Source organism: Telopea speciosissima, chromosome 3 (genome assembly GCF_018873765.1).
Source record: "Telopea speciosissima isolate NSW1024214 ecotype Mountain lineage chromosome 3, Tspe_v1, whole genome shotgun sequence".
NCBI classification, from domain to species: Eukaryota; Viridiplantae; Streptophyta; class Magnoliopsida; order Proteales; family Proteaceae; genus Telopea; species Telopea speciosissima.
Window position 1 is genome coordinate 67,416,312 of NC_057918.1, and position 14,935 is coordinate 67,431,246.

Genomic DNA, 14,935 nt, shown 5'->3' on the forward strand with positions numbered 1-14,935 from the left:
GTAAGGAGAGGGGAAAAATTGGAATCCATGGGACTCAAGATATTATGTTCGATTTCATGTCTTTCTTCTCAAATGGGTAACAATCACATTAACAGTCATCACCATGACCAATTCGTCTCCTTAGTCCAAAGAAAAAGAGTTCGACAATTTTAAAAAATAGAAGAAAAACAAAAGAAAAATAAATAAATGTATATCTATACAAGGATCGATCATCGATCTCCATTTTTTAGTATCTTCGTCTTTTTCTCTCTTTATAATTTCGAGTACTTTATCCATCTGGGCTGATCAACCTTATGCCGGTTCTTCCATACCATCTTCCTCCTTGGACGGCAAAAAACTTGAGAGGGTTCCGCAAAACCCGACGCTCACCTCGGATGAAGAGAGAGATGGATGAAAGAATAACTTTTCCGTCTCATTTGTTCGTCCCTTCATTTTCAAAGATTAAGAATCTGGCGTATACGAAACCGGAGGATCATAATTGACTCCTACAGATACCTATTTCTGTTTTCATTGCGCAAGTGATCAGAGGAAGAAGGACGAAAAAAAACAAAAAAGGGAAATTAGGGGTGGGATGAAGGCGGTCGAAGAAGAAGAAGTTGCAAGATGAGGAGAGGAGGAGGAGAGGTGGGATGGTCACGGGATGGGAGTGGCGGCCCGGAGAGGAAGAAGTTGGAAGAATTTAGGGGTATAATGGTAAAAAAAAATACAGGGGTGGAGAGAGTCAATGTTTTGGCTATTTTTGTAAACCTAAACATTGAATGTATAGTTTTGTAGCTAATCATGTAATTTTCCTTTTTTTTTTTCATGCATTATTCCTTTATTCTGTTTCTTTACTTTTTATTTGTTGATGTACAAGTATTTCGTGTAATGCTGCTACATGGGATCATACAAAACTGAAATCCCTAAACCATTTTTTCTCTCTGCGGAGTCTGAGACTCCGACTCTGAGCAAACGAAGGCGGCAAAGCTTCTTCTAATTCCTCTTTTGCGGCACTGCTATTCTGGCAACTAGACTCAGACGAAGTCACGAAGGCCGCAAAGCTTCTTCCTAGTTCCTATCTTTCCGTCTCCGGCAAGGTAAGTAGTTAGTAGCCCCTACTCCATAGTCATCTTCTTCTTCTACTCTGTTTTTTTTCTTTTTTCTTTTTTTGGTATCGCCTGCTGCTGCTTCACTTTTTTCTTTTTTGCTTGGATAGCTGCTCCGCTTCTTCTGCTTTTCTGGTTTTTTTTTTCGTTGCTTGAATGCTTGGTTAACTGCCCTTCTACTTCTCTGTAATTTGCAACGCATGCTGCTCTGCCTGCTACTTCTCTTTTTCTTTTCTGCTTGGATAGCTGCTATGCTTCTTCTTCTCTTTAACACATTAACCTGCTGCTGTTTCTCTGTTTTTTTTGCTTGCATGCTTGATTTACTGCTGCCTGCTTCTTCTCTTCTTCTCTGTTTTTTTTTTTTTTTTAATTGCTGCTTTTTCTCTGTTCTTTTTTTTTTGTTTGGTTAATGACTTAATGCTGCCTGCTTCTTCTCTGTAACGCACTAAACTGCTGCTTCTTCTTCTTCTTTGTCTGCTGCTGCTTCTTCTCTGTTTTATTTGTAATGGAATAATGGTGAATCAGTGAATGAATCACTGAATTATGATCACTAATGGGATTATACATCTACATTTGTAATCTTTTTTTTTTTTTGGGTAATAAAATTCTTTGTAGTTTATTAGTTTATGTACATTATGATGTCCGATTATTCTGAATTTTTATGTATCATGGATTTTTCATTTTGATGACTTGAGGTGGCTTAAATTTAATTTTTAATGATATAAAGTATGATACTATGATGCATCATGCCATCATGTATTGAGTGTTTGTGGGTGGGGGGGGAGGGGGAAACTAACACTAGACTGCCTTTACTGCTTAAGCTCCGCTTAGGCAGCCGCTTTACCACCTAAGCGCTTAGACAGGCCTCCACCGCCTTGGACCGCCATGCTGCCGTGACAACTATGTCACCAGCATTTCAGCCTTCCCTTTCCCCTCTTATCTGCAACTATTGCAGATATTAAGTGTTCTTTTTGTTTTTTTTTTCCTTTATTGATTCTCTCCAACTGCTCACCACCGTTGCAGTCCATTCTTTCCATCCTAAGTGTTCACTTGTTTTTTCCTTGATTTTCCACTCTCACCAGTCACATTCAATGGCCGGCAAAACTTCTTCATCTTTGAAACGCAAGAGGAATATTGCAGTAAAACCTGACCCGAAAAAATTGGATGTGTTGCCTTGGAACCCATCTGTGCCCGACGATGATCCCTTTGCGCTGTTGGCCGGATCTAATGAGCTCGACGGCGGTTTGTAGTTCATCAACTTCTTTCCATATTAGGGTTTTGGATTCTATTTTTTCTCTCAGATTTATCTTTTTTTTTTTTTTTTAATTGGATAATGGATGGCAGGCTTTCTTTCCCTTGAAGAGATTGATGAATCCGAGTATGGTTTTGTGATTCCTGAACCTGAAAAAGGAGGAGAAGAAGAAGTAGTAGAACCTGTTCATCCCTCCAAATCAAAGAAGCAGAAATTTCAAGATACTGATGGCAGTTCTGTCCACGACTCTGAAGTTACTTCAGAGGAGAAAATGGAGGAAGAGAAGAAGACAAAGAGGAAAAACAAGAAGAAGAAAAAGAAGCAGCAAAACATAGCACCAGATGCTGGTTAGTCATACTTGCATTTTCATTTTTTTTTGGTTTTATTATGAAGTTAATGTAGAAAAGCAGTGGAAGACGCCTTGACAGCACCGCATTATCTTCTGTCCAAGCTATGACTGAGAATCAGAAACCAGAAATTATCAAACTGCATGTTGGTGGAATGGTTGATTCACTCTTGATACAGTTAGGAATGACCTTCAATGTAGTGCGAGATTTCACTGGACGTTTGGTTTGGCATTGAGACTGTATTTCTATTGGTGCTAGTTTTGTATTTACAGTACTGGGGTTGTCAACTTTATCTTTTGTTTCAGCAGTTGAACCAGAGGCCTGTGCCAACAAAGAGATTGAAGCAGAATCAGTTGTTGATGAATCTGAGTTTTATGCATGGCATGAGTTGAGGCTCCATCCTATGATCATGAAATCAATATACAGGCTTGGATTCAAGGAACCCACACCCATACAAAAATCTTGTATTCCTGCTGCTGCACATCAAGGCAAGGTTAGTTTGAGTTGGTTTATTGAAATTGAAGAATTATGGTCCGACATTATTCCATAACAGTTCTTCAAATAGGATGTCATTGGTGCTGCTGAGACGGGATCTGGTAAAACACTTGCATTTGGGCTGCCCATCTTGCAACGTCTCCTCGAGGAGCGAGAGAAAGCTGCAAAATCACTCTCAGAGAAAGGCAGTTTACTGGAGAAAGGTCCTCTTCGGGCTCTTATTATGACTCCTACAAGGGAGCTTGCCTTGCAGGTACTCATAAATTATAAGTGCTTTGGCAGTTGATTTTATTTAATATAGTACTCTAATGGAGCAATTAAGTCTTGCATTGGCTGTAATATTTCAAAATAAATTGAATCAAACTAAATCTTCTGATGTTATTTTAAGATGGGAATCTGAGAAAGTATTTCAACTGACAAGTTCATAATCATTTGTAAAGCATGCCACAACTTCCGTGTCTGCAGAAGTTGCAAACTCATGGTAAATAAATTTACAATGTATACTGTAACTACCTCTGGGCAGTTAAGAAGTGTCATATAGATAAACTAAGTGTAGCAGTAGAAGAGATGAGGATGTTGAGATGCATATGTAGAAGAATTAGGAAGGACAAAGTAAGGAATAACAGTGAGGAAAGACATGCATAGTCTAGGTCTTGTCAAAAGTATGACTTCGAATAGAGTTGATTGGAGAGCAAGGATCCATCTAGCCGACCCCATTTAGGTGGGATTTTGCTGACTTCTTGTTGAGGTTGTTTTGTTCCTTTCATTTTACTTTTTCTATGTATACTCTGTCTTTGCTCGGATCCATGTAGCCAACCCCATTTAGATGGGATAAGGCTTAATTGTTGTTGTACTATAACTACCTTTGAAGCTTGAGTTTTCTCCTTGTCAGGTAAGAGTGGTACTAATTTGCATGCTTGCCAAAGTTGGTCTTAAGAATTTGCAATAACTAAGCTTGTTGAATGAAACATTTGCTGAATTACTTTCTTAAAGCTCTAGTTTGGTCCCAGCTGGAGGTTCTTGGGAGCCAGCATTTTCTGTGCAATAGGAATGTCATTAACAATGGCAATGAAGCAAACAAATGTACATTATCATTAAGTTCGTATGCATATTTTTGGTTGGTTTTTCCTTTATTTCTAGGTTATATAGGTTCTTTGTCCTGGTTAAGGGGACTTTGAAACCTCCTTTGGGTTTTCTGTTTTTATTTTTGCAGGTCACTGATCATCTCAAGGAAGTTACCAAAGTTATCAATGTCAGGGTGGTTCCCATTGTTGGTGGGATGTCAACAGAAAAGCAGGAGAGACTTCTGAAAGCAAGACCTGAGATTGTTGTTGGAACTCCAGGAAGGCTATGGGAGCTTATGTCAGGAGGAGACAAACACCTTGTTGAGGTTGGCGTTAAATGCTTCTGTTGTAAATTAAGTTGTGGTTGGTTGTATTTTGTTTAGTGATTTTGCATTTTGTTTTACATTTGAAGCTAATGTATGATGCATCTACTTTCCCTTTGGAATTTATAGCATATTTACTGCTTCATGTAGAGAGAATATTCTGTAACTGCAATTTACAAAAGCCTTGCATGTGTGAACTATCAAGTAAAAGACACCTAATCACAAATATTCACTCAAAACTGATGCAGTTAATGTTGGATTGCATGGGACAGAATTCCGTGGGGGTATTCTGGACTTTTCAGTATTTTATTATGCCTTTTATTATGTACAGCCGACTATAGTTAGGGGCAATTCTGTCCATGTAATCTTGATTGTTTATTATAAATACAAAGCTTGGGATCAGTCATTGATCATCCAAGCATTAAACTCTAATTCTAAATCTGCTAACATGGTATCGGAGCAGAATTCAAATTAGGGCTCCCACCCTCCCATTCTCGGTTTCTTCTTTCTCTCTCTTTCTCAATCCCCCTTCCCTCTCCTCTTATTTCCCTTTTGTTCTTCATTCTCACATTAGGGCAGCACTGATGAGGTGATCCATAGATCCAGTTGCTGCCCTCCATCACCTCATTCAATGATACAAGAATTTTGATCGATAAAAACTTGCACCCTGTCTGCGATATTTGAAAACTTCAAGTTTTTGGACTGATTCAATCTAAACTAGAAGGAATCAGTTCATCTTATTGAAGGTCAAGAACTGCGGAAGATTTTTTGGACAAGCTTCTATCTACAGCCATACTGAAGACCTCCTCATAGATTGATTTTTTCCCAAAACCCTGGAAATATCAATCTTGGAGTTACTAGTTTCTGTTGGTGCTATTTTTTGGAAGGGTGATTCAGCACTCGTCAAAGCACACTCGAGCCATTTTTAAAGCTTCATCCATCGATTTTTTTTAAGCTTTATCCCCTATATCGATCTCACCAAAATCAAGGGATTGGCCTGCTTGTTGCTGCTGATTTTTGGAGAACTTTATTATCCTCTTTCAAGGGGTCTCTCCTGCACTTTCTGGACCTTCTCTTGGAGTGTTTTCTGGGTTTCTCATCACAACAGCTCTTCTCAGCGATTTGGGTTTGTCTCTGCTATACTTATGGGTGACTTAGACATCTCTACTAGTACTTCAGGTAGTGATGGACAAGGTAGGACTGAATATCATAATTTTCCTCCTAATCCTATTAAACTGGATGGTACTATGGTCTAGATCTGCATTCTTTGCCATTGCTGGCCGTGGGCTTACTAGCCATATTAATGACACCACTTTTATGCCAACTGTCCCTGGTCCTCTTCAAGATTGGTGGATCTCCAATAATGGTGTACTCATGTCTTATTTAATTGGTTGGATCAACCAAACCTAATGGTGGGTCATGTCTTATTTAATTGGTTCAATGCAACCAAACCTTGTGGAGTCTCTACTTCTTCATCGCTCTCGAGAAGTGAGGAAAGCGTACGGATAGCTTGGTAATGGTGCCCAGATTTATGAACTCCGGAAAAAGTTCACTCACACTACTCAGGGGGAATTATTTGTCTCCATATATTATGCTACCCTGTGCAACCTTTGGCAACAATTGGATCATTTTTCCGATTTCCACCCCACTACAGCTGTTGATATTGCTGCCTATAAGAAGAATATGGACAAGATACGGGTTTATGATTTTCTGGCTGGATTAATTGTGGAGTATAACCAGATTCGTGTTCAAGTGTTGGGCCACGCTCCGTTTCCCACACTTGAACAGTCCTATGCCTTGGTCTCCTCTCAAGAAAATCGTAGGGCTTCTATGTTGTATCCTACTACCAGGATTTAAGTCGTGATCGGGTATCGGACGGTCGGGCGATTTTAAGAGACGTATCGTATCGTATCGAAGATACTTATCGACCGGTGCAAAAACGCATGAAAATGATCAAAATACACATGGAAATACACTTTTGGACAATAAAAACAATATAAACAAGCAATTTGTGTCATATATCGTGCATATATACTAAGAATTGTGAATAATCAATAACTAGACAAGTGTGGCACATTGAAATTGTTATAGAAGATTAAAAGATGAAATTTCTTACATGTAGAGTCACTCTATTGCCATGAAGAATGTCGGGGTGGATCAAAGTCATGTCTGTAAGGGTCTTCAACAATAGGAGCGACTAGGATGATGTTGTGTCTTGACCGAACATATACATTAGCATTTGTTTTAAATTTTAGAAGAAAATAAAAAAATCTTTTAAAGAAGCAATTTTCGGTTTTGGGTAAAAATGCAAAGAAACATGGATTTTGAACTCAAATCTTTGTAAATGTATACAAAGAATGCAATACTAAGTTAGTTTAACATATTCCCTTTGAATCATAGCAAAAAAATACCAAAAATCAAAGATTTAAACAAAAGAATCAAGTTTTTTTCAAAAACCTACCTTTCCCTTCAAGAACACCTTTTGATTTCGAATGTGGGCTGTTAGATGCAGTAAATGATGAGATTTGACCTCCTTTAGGATCGTTTTGGCAAAGGAATCAAAGCCCTCAACAAATCTTTGCAAAAACCAAGTTTAAAGATGTTTTTGATGGGTTTCTCAAAGCTAGAACTGTTTTTCCCGCCAGCCTGCTCTTGCTCGAGTTTTCTGTTCTGAGAAGACTTGGGCCCATGTGGTTTATAAGTTGCCGATATGTATCGATCGATACATACCGAGGACGTCTCGATACGTATTGTTATTTCAAAAATAATAAAATAATGGTTTAAATCATGTCTCTCAGACGATACGTATCGTACGTATCGTATCGATATGTATCGGTTGATACATACCGATACATTCGAGACATTTACATTTAAAAAAAAATACGTCTTGACCTGTCTCGTCTCGGTCACAACCGATACCGAGACGTATCGGCCGAGACGATACGATACGCTCCGATACTTAAATCCTTGCCTACTACTACTGACTGATCAACCCTCCAGTCTGCTGCCACGGCTACTCCTATAATTGTTGGAATCATTCTTCTGGTGATTCTCCTAAGGGCATTGTTACCTATGAGCACTGTAATAAGCCCTACCACACCAAAGAGAAATGTTGGAAACTTCATGGGAAACCAACTGACTTTGAAGCAAAACGGGCTGCCAAGAAAAAATAAAAAACCAAGGCTCATCACACTGAGGGCCTCTTTGGTATTACTTTTCATTTTCATGTTCTGACACATAAATGTTTTCACAAGTGTTTGGTACAATTTATGGACCCTATTTCTATTTACAAAACATCAAAATAATTGAAAACACCCCCAAAATGATAATGGACTCAAGAGTCCATTATGGATTATGGCAATCTGTTTTTCCTTCACTTCGCTCTTTAATGAGCATGTGCTCTTAAACCCTCAAAGTCGAGGGTAAAAGCGTCATTTGCTTTATTTTTAGAAAGGCAGGTCCCGACCTCCTCTACCCCTTCTTTCTTCTTCCTCCTCTTGCAATCCCCCTTCCCCACTCCTTGAGTTCTTCTTCTTTTTCCTCCTCCACCCGCCTCTTCTCTTCTTCTTCTTCTTTGAGAAACCCACCTGCAGCCGCCCGCCCATCCCTTCCAAACCTACATGGGTAGGAGGAGGAAGACGGTACGAATTAAAGGCAGCATAGGAGTCGATTCCTGTAGGACGAAGGCCAGCTTCAGGGCCAACTTCGTAGCTATCGTTACCTTTACTGTTCCTTCTTTTTTCTAGGCAGTAACAACAGTCCTCCTTGGTTTCTGTTATCTCTTTCTCCTTCTTTCTCCCTGTGATTAGGGTTGAAGGAACCCCTTTCTTGGGCGATTCAAACAGTAAAACCCCCTATCCCATTCGGCTTTCCTATTGTGAGTAAACCCAGAAATCATATCTGGTTGAGAGACCATTCCACCAGATCTGTTGCAGCTGTTCATTGCTTGGAACATATTGTTTGTTTGGATATGATACTTGTTGAATTCATGAGGGCTTTGAGGTATGATTCTTTGATTGAGATATCAGAGTAAACAAAGCTTAGTTGAGTAAGTTCCCTCGAGACCAAATCTGGTTTCTGCTAGTTGCAGTTTCGTCCCAAGGTTGAAGACGATAACCCCCTTCACCTCATGGATTAGGGTTTGATGGTTGTTGACGTTGTATTTCTGCCCATCTGCTGTAATCCATTGAAGAATACCATTCAGATTTGAGAGAGAGAGATAAAGAAGGTTTCAGATTGGGGCTGCATCGTACAATCTAGCATAAGGGATTAATTGCTTTGTGTTGTAACAAATTGATTGGGTTAATTGACTTGGATTATAACAAATTGCAGGATTGAAGTTAATCTAGCATAGATTGATGTTATATTTTAGGACCCAAAAGGTCTAAAGATAAGACAGAAGAAAGAAGAGGAGGAAGAAGATGGGTAATGGGAGAATTTCTTCACCTATCTATTGTGAAAATTATTTACTCATAGGTAGTTACCAAACTCATTTTTCATTCTACAATCTATTATGTTTAGTAGTTACCAAACAGTTTTTCATTTTTTATCATAATGGTTTTTAGTAATGATTTTTTTTTAAAATTTAAATAGGCCAAAATGAAAATAAAAAGTGATACCAAAGAGGCCCTGAGACTGTTCCTACGGCCCCTGCTACTGATATTGGTTTATCCCAGGATGATCTACAGGCATTCCTACGTATGCTAAAGTCTTCTGCTACTGCCGCTTCTACTACATCAGTTACTGCCAATTCCTTTGCTCCTTCAGGTTCATATTTTGCCCGGTCAGGTATCTCATTTAGTGGCCCCTGTGCTTCCGTAGCCTCCCATCCTTGGATCATAGACTCTGGTGCCACAGACCACATGACTGGTTCTTCTAGTCTTTTTCTTCGCTATTCTCCCACTTCTGGGAAAAATAAAGTCTGGGTGGCTGATGTTTCTCTTTCTTTCATCTCTGGAAAAGGATCCATTAACTGCACTTCTTCCCTTACCTTGTCTTCTGTTTTACACATTCCTAATTTTACTACTAACCTTCTCCATTAGTTGTCTTACTCGTGATCTTAATTGCAAAGTAACTTTTTTTCCCTCCCACTCTGTTTTTCAGGATTTGGTGACAGGGAAGACGATTGGATGTGGTAAAGTGCAAGGTGGATTGTACTTGCTTGATGATGGTCGTCCTTCTCCACTCCACCAGAATTCTTTGGTCTCTTCTGAACTTTACCAATAGCACTCTAGATTAGGTCACCCCCCATTAGGTACTTTATCTTGTTTGTTTCCTAGTTTATTAGTAGGTTGTAACAAGGATGAATTTTTTTGTGAGGCTTGTGTTCTGGCCAAACAGACACGTTCAACTTATTTTAGTTCAAATAAAAGTTCTTTTTTCCATGTGGTTCATTATGATGTTTGGGGCCCTAGTTGTAAAACTTCTCTTTCTGGTCATCGTTGGTTTGTTTCATTTATTGATTGTCACTCTAGAAACACAAGGGTATATCTTATGTATACAAAAAATCAGGCATTTGCATGTTTTCAACATTTTCATAAGATGGTCCAAACTCAATTCTAGGCCACTCTCAAAATTTTGAGAAGTGACAATGAAACATAGTATAACGATGGTCACTTCCAAAAATACCTTGCTGACCATGGCATTATTCACCAGACTAGTTGTATGGATACCTCAGCCCAAAATGGTGTGGCTGAGAGGAAGAACCGCCACTTATTAGAAGTGGCCAGAGCATTGATGTTTGCTCGACATGTTCCTCCTCAATATTGGGGGGATGTTGTTCTCACTGCAATCTATCTCATTAATTGGTTACCTACTCGGGTCCTTGACTCTTGTAGTCTGGTTGAGGTTTTACTTGGGAATTCCTCCTTTGTGGTCTCACCCAAAGTGTTTGGCTGTGTGTATCATGCCAGGGGTACCAAGTCCCTTGGCAAACTTGAACCCGTGGGTTACGGTGTATTTTTTTTGGGTTATTCTCCGACCAAGAAAGGTTACAAGTGTTACTATCCCCTTGCTCGTCGTACTCTAGTCAGTATGGATGTCATTTTTCATGAAAGCCTTTCATATTATTCTTCACCACCTCTTCAGGGGGAGAGTCCTAGTGAAGATGTGTTGTAGCCTCTTGAGGTTTCCCCTTCTTTGACCGAATCTGCCTCCCCTGTTCTGTTCCTTACAGATCCTACTCTTCAAGCTCTGCCCTTCATTAGCCGAAGGGAATCCTATACAGGGGAGATCATGACAAATAGTGATGGTGAAATTCCTACTCAGGGGGAACTGACTCCTGTCCAGAGAACCATTGGTGAATTTCAGAAGATAATTGACAACTCCAACATCATCACCTATCAAAGAGGATGTTCTAAAAAAGGGCAGCTTCAATCCACTGTAGCACTAATACCTATCCAGTTGCCGACTTTGGATCCAGACCCTACTTCTCCTGGTAAGATTTTTCCTTCCGACCTACCTGTTACTCATCACAAAGGTACTAGGACTTGCACTCAGCATCACATATCTCGTTTTGTTTCTTATAGTTCTCTTTCTCCATCCTTTCGTGCATTTGTGTCCTCTCTTTCTTCTGTTTCCATTCCTAAAAATTGGCAGGAAGCTTCTACAGATGGAAAGTGGAAGGCAACAATGTTGGAAGAAATGAGAGCTTTGAAGAAAAATCATACATGGGATCTTGTGGATCTTCCTCCAGGGAAAAAACCAGTGGGATGTAAATGGGTGTTTGTGGTCAAACAGATGGTTGATGGGACAGTGGATCGATATAAGGCATGTCTGGTTGCAAAGGCCTTCACTCAGACATATGGAATTGACTATCAGGAGACCTTCGCACCAGTGGCGAAACTCAATACTGTAAGAGTATTGTTATCTTGTGCTGTAAATCTTGGATGAGATTTTCAACAGTTGGATGTAAAGAATGCCTTCCTCCATGGAGAGCTAGAGGAAGAGGTATATATGGATATTCCACCAGGTTTTTCTGATGACGAGACCAGGGGCAAGTTTTGAAAATTGAAGCGTGCCCTCTATGGGTTGAAGTAGTCACCTAGAGCTTAGTTCAGCAAGTTTCGCAAGGCTATGGTTTTTGTGGGATATAAATAAAACAATGCTGATCATACCTTGTTCATCAAACGAGTTGGTGATCAGGTAACCATTCTCATAGTCTATGCGGACGATATTGTGGTAACTGGAAATGATGGTGATGAGATCAATAAACTGAAGTACTTTCTTGGCCGTGAATTCGAAATAAAGGATCTGGGAACTCTAAAATATTATCTGGGGATAGAGCCATAGTGGTTGCTCAATCTTCCAAGGGCATCTTTCTTTCTCAAAGAAAATATGTCCTAGATCTATTATCTTAGACTGGGTTGTTAGGGTGTCATCCTGCAGACACTCCCATGGAAGCTACTACAAGGCTCAAGGAAGAAGAATGTGAACTAGTTAACAAAGGTCGCTATCAGCGATTGGTTGGCAAACTAATCTCCCTCTCTTATACTCGGCCAGACATAGCTATTGCCGTGAGTTTGGTAAGCCAGTTTATGCATGATCCTTATTCCTCTCATATGGAGACAGTTCTTCGCATCCTACAATATTTTAAGTCTGCTCCAGGAAAATGGATTCTTTTATCCCCCAATGGTCATCTAAAGGTCGAAGCTTACACTGATGCTGATTGGGCTAGCTCTACCGACGGAAAATTCATCTCCGGATATTACTCTTTTGTGGGTGGGAATATAGTCACATGGTGTAGCAAGAAGCAAAATGTTGTGGCAAGATCCAGTGCTGAAGCAGAGTTTCGTGCCATGGCACAAGGAATCTATGACCTGTTATGGCTTAATTGTTGCAAGATATTGGTGTTGCTGTCCATCTTCCCATGATACTATATTGTGATAATAAGGCTGCTCTTAGCATTACTCATAACCTTGTCCAACACGATCGCACTAAGCATGTGGAGGTTGACAGACATTTCATCAAGGAGAAGCTTGAAGCTGGACTCATCTGTGTTTCCTTTGTGAAATCTACTGATCAGTTAGCTGATGTGTTCACCTAGGGGTACCCCCATGGTCTTTCCTTTGTGAAGTCTACTGATCAGTGGCAAAATGTTTCATCCTATTTTAGTCAAGTTGGTCATGTATGACATATATGCACCAACTTGAGGGGGAGTGTTGGATTGTATGGGACAGAATACCGTGGGGGTATTCTGGACTTTTCAGTATTTTATTATGCCTTTTATTATGTACAGCCGACTCTATATTAGAGTCGGCTATGTTAGGGGCAATTTTGTCCATGTAATCTTGATTGTTTATTACAAATACAAAGCTTGGGATTAGTCATTGATCATCCAAGCAGTAAACTCTAATTCTAAATCTGCTAACAGTTTAGATTGTCCAATTGGGTCAATCAGGCCTCAAAAGACTTTATTTTGACCCATGGTTGGGTTCTATAGACCTTAGGTTTCTTTTTTTTGGGTTTATTGATGTAATGGGCCTAATTTTCAAGCTTATAAAGTGGGGATAGTGTTAGTACACAGGATTAGTAGTTAAATTGCGTGATACTCAGTAGCTTGATAGAACTCTGTTTTGAGTTTATTTACTTTATTGAGTGTATTAGAGTGATTAGGAGTCTTTTATGAGTCAAATTAGGAATTTTAGAAGGTCTATATATATGTAATACATCCCCATTAAATAGAGATGATTTGAATAAAGAATGAGTTTTTTCTAAGAGTTTGGTGTTGTTGAGCAATGCATACGGGATTGGTATTTCAAATCTGATTTCTTCTCTTCTTCTTTCTTCCAAGAAGATCGATCTCATCTCTCTTCCCTTCCCTTCCTTCAGTTCATGATTAAAGGGGAGGTATCCCAAATCTGATTTCTTCTCTTCTCTTCTGTTCTCTTCTTCTTTCTTCTTTCTCTCAAGAAGATCGATCTCATCCGCCTCCCCCCTTGGGGCCACCCGCCTGAGAGGAAATTCCCTGGTGAACATGAGGGCCCCAGTATCTCCCGCTTCATGTGTGTTGCGGGGTCGTGCATGAGCCTTGGGGGATTTAGTCGGCCAAAGGCTGGACACCTCCAGTTCCCCCCCCCCCAAAAAAAAACCCCAAAACCCTAACTTGCTGCCCCATTCAATTTGGCACACTTCCTACCATTAAACCTTAACGTAACCTTCACTGATAGACTCCCCTACATCAACTTACCCTAACCCTAATTTGACTAAAAACCCCGTTTTTGGCCTACCCGATTTACTATTCAGTTCAGATCCTAGTTAATTGGCTCCTAGTTTGACTTTTCAAACCTAAGACTACATAAAAAACCTGGATATGATCTTAATGATTTCAAATTATCATTATCCTGACGGTTGTCTACGCCAGCAACGTTGCTGCTGATCGCTCTTCTCTTTGGCATGACCTTCCCTCCTCAAGCCCTCCTCGGACTCTGTCCCTTGGGGCTTAGGTGGTGATTTCAATGTGGTTCGTTCCCAAGATGAGAAGCTTGGTGGCAGACCGATCGACTCCCCCTCTGTTCTTGCTTTTAATGAGTGCTTAGAAGATCTCGGCCTTAAGGACCTTCGGTGGACTGGTTCCCCCCTTACTTGGAATAACAGTCGCTCTAGCCCTGACCGCATCGCTTGCAAGCTCGATCACTTCATCTCTAACGAGGCTTGGCTCTCCTCCTTCCCACACTCTCTCGCCAATTTCCTCCTTCAGGGTCTCTCTGATCACTGCCCCTGCTACATCCAGATCCACCCCTACTCTTCTTTTGGCCCCAATACTTTCAAATTTTTCGACATGTGGACCTCTCACCATCTTTACCTTCCCACCGTCCTTAAGGCTTGGCGTACCCCGGTCTCCTCCCCTTCCCTCCCCGTCATCGCCCTCTCCAGGAAGCTCCGCAACACCAAAGCTGCCCTGAAAAGGTGGAACCTCTCCACTTTTGGCAACATCAATTCCAGGCTTTCCTCTTGTAAATCCAATCTCTCTTCCGTCCAGCTCAGACTTCAATCTGACCCTCTCAACCCTTCTCTTGCCTCTGAGGAAAAGATCCTCTCTGAGGAATTGCATTCCCTCTCCTCTCTTGAGGAAAGCTTCTTGCGCCAGAAGGCCAGCATCAAGTGGCTTGAGTTAGGAGATTCTAACTCTGCCTACTTTCACAGATCTCTGAAGGCTCGTCTCTATTCTAACTCCATCACCCTTCTTCACTCCTCTGATGGTTACCCCCTCACTTCAGTTCATGACATCAAAGCTGCCTCCATCTCTTTCTTCTCTAATCTGTTCAATCCGCCTCCCTTTTCAGCCCTCTCGATCCCCCTGGACCTTATCAATAAGTTTCTCCCCCCCCAGCTCGCGGATTCCCTCATTAGCATTCCTTCGGATGATGAG

At 40.5% G+C, this 14,935-nt stretch overlaps 1 protein-coding gene across 1 annotated transcript in view; it reads left to right on the top strand.

Annotated features, from left to right (window-relative positions):
* The first annotated feature begins 2,140 nt into the window (after positions 1 to 2,140).
* LOC122653641 (DEAD-box ATP-dependent RNA helicase 13) overlaps positions 2,141 to 14,935 on the top strand; it is a 46,775-nt gene continuing 33,980 nt past the window's right edge. The window contains exons 1-5 of the mRNA XM_043847547.1: positions 2,141 to 2,327; positions 2,430 to 2,684; positions 2,993 to 3,177; positions 3,250 to 3,432; positions 4,393 to 4,569. Coding sequence (XP_043703482.1) covers positions 2,177 to 2,327; positions 2,430 to 2,684; positions 2,993 to 3,177; positions 3,250 to 3,432; positions 4,393 to 4,569 — 951 coding nt within the window. The 5' untranslated portion in view covers positions 2,141 to 2,176. The remainder of the gene's footprint in view (positions 2,328 to 2,429; positions 2,685 to 2,992; positions 3,178 to 3,249; positions 3,433 to 4,392; positions 4,570 to 14,935) is intronic.